At 40.0% G+C, this 5,822-nt stretch overlaps 1 protein-coding gene across 1 annotated transcript in view; it reads left to right on the top strand.

The window, feature by feature from the left end:
- The first annotated feature begins 1,613 nt into the window (after positions 1–1,613).
- The window catches only part of plbd2 (phospholipase B domain containing 2), an 11,373-nt gene continuing 7,164 nt past the window's right edge, over positions 1,614–5,822 (top strand). The window contains exons 1-4 of the mRNA XM_016463336.1: positions 1,614–1,778; positions 2,111–2,269; positions 4,204–4,304; positions 4,383–4,597. Coding sequence (XP_016318822.1) covers positions 1,629–1,778; positions 2,111–2,269; positions 4,204–4,304; positions 4,383–4,597 — 625 coding nt within the window. The 5' untranslated portion in view covers positions 1,614–1,628. The remainder of the gene's footprint in view (positions 1,779–2,110; positions 2,270–4,203; positions 4,305–4,382; positions 4,598–5,822) is intronic.

The raw sequence follows: 5,822 nt of genomic DNA, 5'->3' as shown, positions 1-5,822 counted from the left end.
TGATGCTGTTTTGTTCATAATTGTTTATGCAATTTATGAAATTATATTTGATTTATATGAGTTAATTTAGACGTAATGCACATTTTTTATAGACAGTTATTTCCATGCGTTAACAGTTTAATGTGCTGCATTATTTTGCTCATTGCGCCCTCCTGTGGCCTCGGGAGACAAGCCAAAAGTTTAACCTATTTAATATGCATATAAAACATTAGAAATGAGATATTTATTTTGTGTTTGACTGTTAAAACAAAAAAAAATTTGTTGTTTGTCTCAATAAATTAAGTTAATTTAAAAATACAGTGGTTAAATGTAAAAACAATAAATATTCTATTGCTATTTGTTTTAAAAAAGGTTATAAAAATGTCAATAATTATCGATACCGAACGATATGAAACATTATATCGTTGATAAATTTTTTTAGCTATATCGCCCAGCCCTAATTGTGCTGGTTTTAAGCCTGTGAGAAAACATTTTTATTCAGTTAACTCTTTTGAAGAGATTTTTAACAGTGTTAAGCCAGATACAGTTTTAGAGTTTTTAGCGAAAATAAATAAAAAAAAACGTATAGTATTTTGTTATAAATTTTTCTCGCCATGAAAATAGCCACAGAAGCTGGCATGGCATTAAACGCAAACAAACAAACGGAGTTCTGGAATGATCCATGGCAAGGAATGATCTGAGGGGACAGTTCTAGTCTTTAATGAGGCAAGTTCCTCCAAGGCATTGGATATAGTGTTATTATATATTGAAAGAATCTCATCTGGACTGGAGAGATTGAGGGAGAATGGCAGTGTGGAAGATGGTTAAGGACTCAGCTGCTGGGATTGAGTTGGGCAGGTCATCCCTCCAGGAGGGAACAGTTCATGAAAAAGTCTGTGAAAGTGATTTTGTGCCTCTTTGGGATGAACAAGAAAGTGATGTTCACTTGCAGAACGCAAGCTTCTAGAGGCACATAAGTCTGAAGTACTGAATTTAGGTAAAGGGGTGCAGAGCCAGTGGTGGTTTTGTAGGCAAACATCAATGCCTTGAATTTTATGCGAGCAGCTACTGGTAGCCAGTGCAAACTGATGAACAGAGGTGTGACGTGCATTCTTTTCGGCTCGTTAAAAATTAATCTTGCTGCCACGTTCTGGATTAATTGTAGAGGTTTGATAGAACTGGCTGGAAGACCTGCCAAGAGAGCATTGCAATAGTCCAGCCTGGACAGAACAAGAGCTTGAACAAGGAGTTGTGTTGCATGTTACAGTAGGGTATCGTAGTTTTGATTTTAGGTTTATTTGGGTCACTCAGAAATGTACTTTTGCCAGTCAAGGAGCGGTGTTCAAAGGGTTAGTCAGTGGCATCCCTTCTCCATCCTGGCCTACAACCAGTGTTAAAACAGAGGTGAGAAAATATGAGCTCACATAGACCTAGCCCTCATAGAAAGCAGCACCTGCGCACAAGAACTGAAGACATGTCAACATTCACTCACAGTGGACTTCACGTGATGTAATGGATCAGAAAGAGCTTCTAGATTGGCATGCCCACATTACCAGAAATCCTCAGCAGCTTCTACAGATGCACCAGTGAGAGCATGCGTGTGGAAATGCCTCGGCCTTTCATCACGCAGTGCTGCTGTCTCTGTGTAAATGACAAGAGTGCATCCTAACCTGATGTTCTGTGTGTGTGTGTGTGTGTGTGTCAGCTGGGCATATCTGGAGGTCAGCACCAGCGGTGGTTATAATGACACGCTGCAGGCGTACGCTGCTGGAGTCGTGGAGGCTGCCGTCACCTCACAGGTATCACCCCTGACCCAGTCAGAGCAACATCTTTACAGTCATCTTTTCTGTTCTATTTCAGTTTTGATTGAAACAGGCTGCCACAAAAACTCCAAAGCAAAAATGCTTTTTGAAATAGTGCTCATCAAGCTAGTTCCATAAATAAAATAATAAAAAATTCAGACTGAATTTGAAAACCATTCTTTTAAATACTGTACTGCATTAAATAAAATGTATAAAATTAACAATAATAATAATAAAAAGTGCTTCTTTATGTAAAGTGGACAGGCAGCTGGGTGTATGTAATGTAGTGCGGTTGTAGTGTATGTCATGTGGTGCTCTTTGAACCGCAGCTCATCTACAAGCACTGGATGAACACACTGATGGGTTACTGCGGCCCGTTCTCTCCCGATGTGAGCTACTGCCAGCGGCTCAAAGACTACATCACCAGCAACCTGCAGTGGCTCATGCAGCAGATGGACGCGCACGCAGACGCCCCGTACTGGCATCAGGTAGAGGAGAGAAAAAAATGCATTCAGACTGAACCACTTCATGTACAGGCCTTTGTCTATCATTGTTTCTTGGGAGTTTTGACCTTTAGGTGTGTTTAGTAAACAATACACACTTTATGAAGTCTGTCGACCTTGTTCACCTAGTGACAGCAGTGCCATCATCACTTTTACAATCTGTTTGAACTGACGTGTGTTGGAAGTGTGTGTACACAACCACCTTATAATGATAAAGATCCACCCAGTGTTTTTTTTTTTTAAATCTCGTTAAATCATTTCCTCTTTCTCATATCAAGCCGTACTCAGATTCTTGGCTGTGTGACATCACACAGACCCAGGCCCCTCCCACAATTGGTGATTGACACTGGTGTTTAACCTTAGCTCCGCCCTGAGTGAGCTGTCATCAGTCCGCCATTGTTTCACCGCTGGAGCAGAAGTAGACAAGAACGACTCCTAAGCGATTGAGGTGTTCTGTTGTTGGATGTAATAATGAACATAGCAGTCGTCATTTACTCCCGACATCTGAGCCACTGAAGACGCAGTGGATTACGTTTGTTTCTGAAGGGAATGCGCCCCCGTTCTACATAAATGCATCTATGTTCACGCAAATAATTCGTGATCCAGCTTCACTTACAGAAGAAATAAGTATAAGATTCTTTTATGAATCTTTGCAAATCACCTTTCCTAATAACGTGCTAGTTAGCAAGATGACCCCTTTAACATGTGCACACTGATTAGTCTTCCTCCTTGCATTTATGTGGAAATTAGGCCCAATGTTGAAAAAGAAAAATCAGTTGCGATGGCAGCAGATTGTTTATACCCGCTGTAGAATAGGTCACTGCAGGATGACACAAGTTTTTAATACTAGAAGATCCTCCAACATGCTCTCTCTGCCGAAACCCTTTATCCATGAAGCATATTTTATTAGATTGTGCTGGTTTTAACCCTGTGAGAGAACATGTTTATTCAGTTAACTCTTTTGAAGAGACTTTTAACGGAGTCAAGCCAGATACAGTTTGAGTTTTTAGCTAAAGTTGTAAAAACATGATATAATTCAGCCATAAATTTTCTCGCCACAAACAAACAAACAGCATTTATGTGCGTACTGAAGAGGGATTGGCTGTTGCGTCCGTGACACTGCAGCTGTTGATTCATGGTCATAGCCAACAGAAACAGATGCGCCGAGAGTCATGACAGTTCACATTTACTGTTGCTCTGTGAAGTTTTGTGAGCAAAATCCACTCATTCCAGTAGGATTCTGCACGATTGGCAGTTTCTTGTGAGGGTGAAACACTTCCCCACACGAGTTTCGCTCATTTTCAAGTTGGTCACATGAATTCGCCGCATTGACTAACAGAAAGCTGCTTGGTTTTTTTAAAGTGACTTCTCTAGTCAAGTCACCTTTATTTATATAGCTCTTTTAACAATACAGATTGTGTCAAAGTAGCTTTACAGTATTAAATAGGAAAATAGTGTGTCAATAATGCAAAATGATATTAGTAAACACTCAATTTTCAGTTAAAGGCAGTTCATCATTGAATTCAGTGATGTCATCATCCAGCTCAGTTCAGTTTAATAGTGTCTGTGCAATCAAGTCGACGATATCGCTGGAAATTAAGTGTCCCCAACTAAGCAAGCCAGAGGAAACAAAACTCCATCGGTGACAGAATGGAGAATGGCTTGGTCGGGGGGCCAGTTCTCTTCTGGCCAGACGAAACCAGCAGTTCAATTCCAGGCTGCAGCAAAGTCAGATTGTGCAGAGGACTCAACTGGTTCTCTATGAGCGGCGCTTCGTACGGCTGTTTTTGCTTATGACATTTCGCTGCAGTTTCACTATGTGAGCACCCCTCAATGCAGAAGCAAAGTCTGCCCTGCAAGCTCTCTTTCCGGTGTTTCTGTTGCGTGTTCACACAGCTCTGTGCAATGTTCCTCTGCAGGTGCGTTTGTCTTTGCTGCAGCTGCAAGGTCTGGAGGACGGCTACAACGGGCAGATTGAGTTTCCGTCTGGAAGCCTTTCCATCAACCCCTTTGGCTTCCTGTGAGTAAAGACATGTTTTGTTTTTCTTATTCCATGTGCAGTATTATTTTTGCATGCGCATTCTTCCTCTCTGCGCAGCCTTTTCCAGATGGGTGGAGACCTGGAGGACCTGGAGGCGGCGCTGAACAAATCCCACCAGTCTCGCGCCGTAGGCTCTGGCTCCTGCTCGGCTCTGATCAAGTTCCTCCCGGGCCGCAAGGATCTGCTGGTGTCACATGACACCTGGAACAACTACCAGTCAATGCTAAGAATACTGAAGAGATACAGCTTTGCTTACCGCACGTCTCCCACAGGTATAAAGCTCACCTCACTGCATCTGCGTGAGATTAAAAGTGTGCTCACTTCTTTTCAGATGTACACATTAGAATCTGGTTGTTGCGAAATGGATTTCTAACATGTTCTATGGATTCAGATTTCAGATTTCTGAAAACTGAAATTGTGTTGTGGGCTGCCAGTGCAAACAAAGACAGTCACCGTGATTTTGCCAAGCAAGACATGTTCCTGGATCAACATTATTGTCCAAAAATATAGACCTAACCCTATCCCTACCATAATATATCCCTAAAATCAGAGAGAAATTATGGTTGAATAACAAGGGTGTAGAAGTGCCTATCTGTGGTTGTAAGGTTAAAATTGACATTTCCTTTAAACTTACCCCTCAATTCTGATTGGTTGATTGGAATGTTGTTCCAGGAACATGTTGCACTTGGTAAAATCACGTTCACCAACAAAGACACAACCCAGAAATGGACTATGAGTAGATGGATAAGATACTGAGAGACAGCAACAACATGTGCATTTTAATGTAGGGCTGTTGCGATTCGTCGATTTTATTAGACTATTCTAATAAACTTCATTTTGCTCGCGTCGACTAACCGGCAAAATACCGGAAGTGGCGCATTTCACAGACGAGAATCCATAAAACACATTTAATTAAGCATAATTGTGAATTCACAAACGCTACGATTTAATTAAATGATTATATGCGATGCAGTTCTAATACAGTATATGCAATTTAATTATTTACATGCGTGTAGGTTAAGTACGTGCGTCACACAACGGCTCGCAAGTATTAGATCGCACAGTAATGTGTAAAAATAATCATCAGGCCGTTGGCGCCCTGCACCTTTGTTGTAATAGGTAATGTACATTAGCTCTACTGTTTATAATACATTATGTATTTTAACAGTTTTGTTCAATAAAACCATATGATTTCTTGCTTTTGATACTTTATTTGAACTAATTATTATTGCCTCATTCCTATTATATATGTATTTTAAGTAATATTAAAGGCTATTGTTCACTTACATCTATTTTTATTACCACAAAAAAATTAATTATAATTATAGGGCACTATGAAATCCGTTTTATTTCCAAATTCATTTTTTTTCCATTTACATTTTTCTATACTCTGTTTTAATAGTTGAATTAAATTTTATTAATCAAAAAGCCTGTCTAATTAATTGAATTTTACAGTTTTATCTTTCCCAAATTCTGTTTTCCATTATTTTCTGGATT

Source organism: Sinocyclocheilus anshuiensis, unplaced genomic scaffold (genome assembly GCF_001515605.1).
Source record: "Sinocyclocheilus anshuiensis isolate Anshui unplaced genomic scaffold, SAMN03320099.WGS_v1.1 scaffold1282, whole genome shotgun sequence".
In the NCBI taxonomy this organism is placed as follows: domain Eukaryota; kingdom Metazoa; phylum Chordata; class Actinopteri; order Cypriniformes; family Cyprinidae; genus Sinocyclocheilus; species Sinocyclocheilus anshuiensis.
This window is presented reverse-complemented; position numbering and strand designations above follow the sequence as displayed.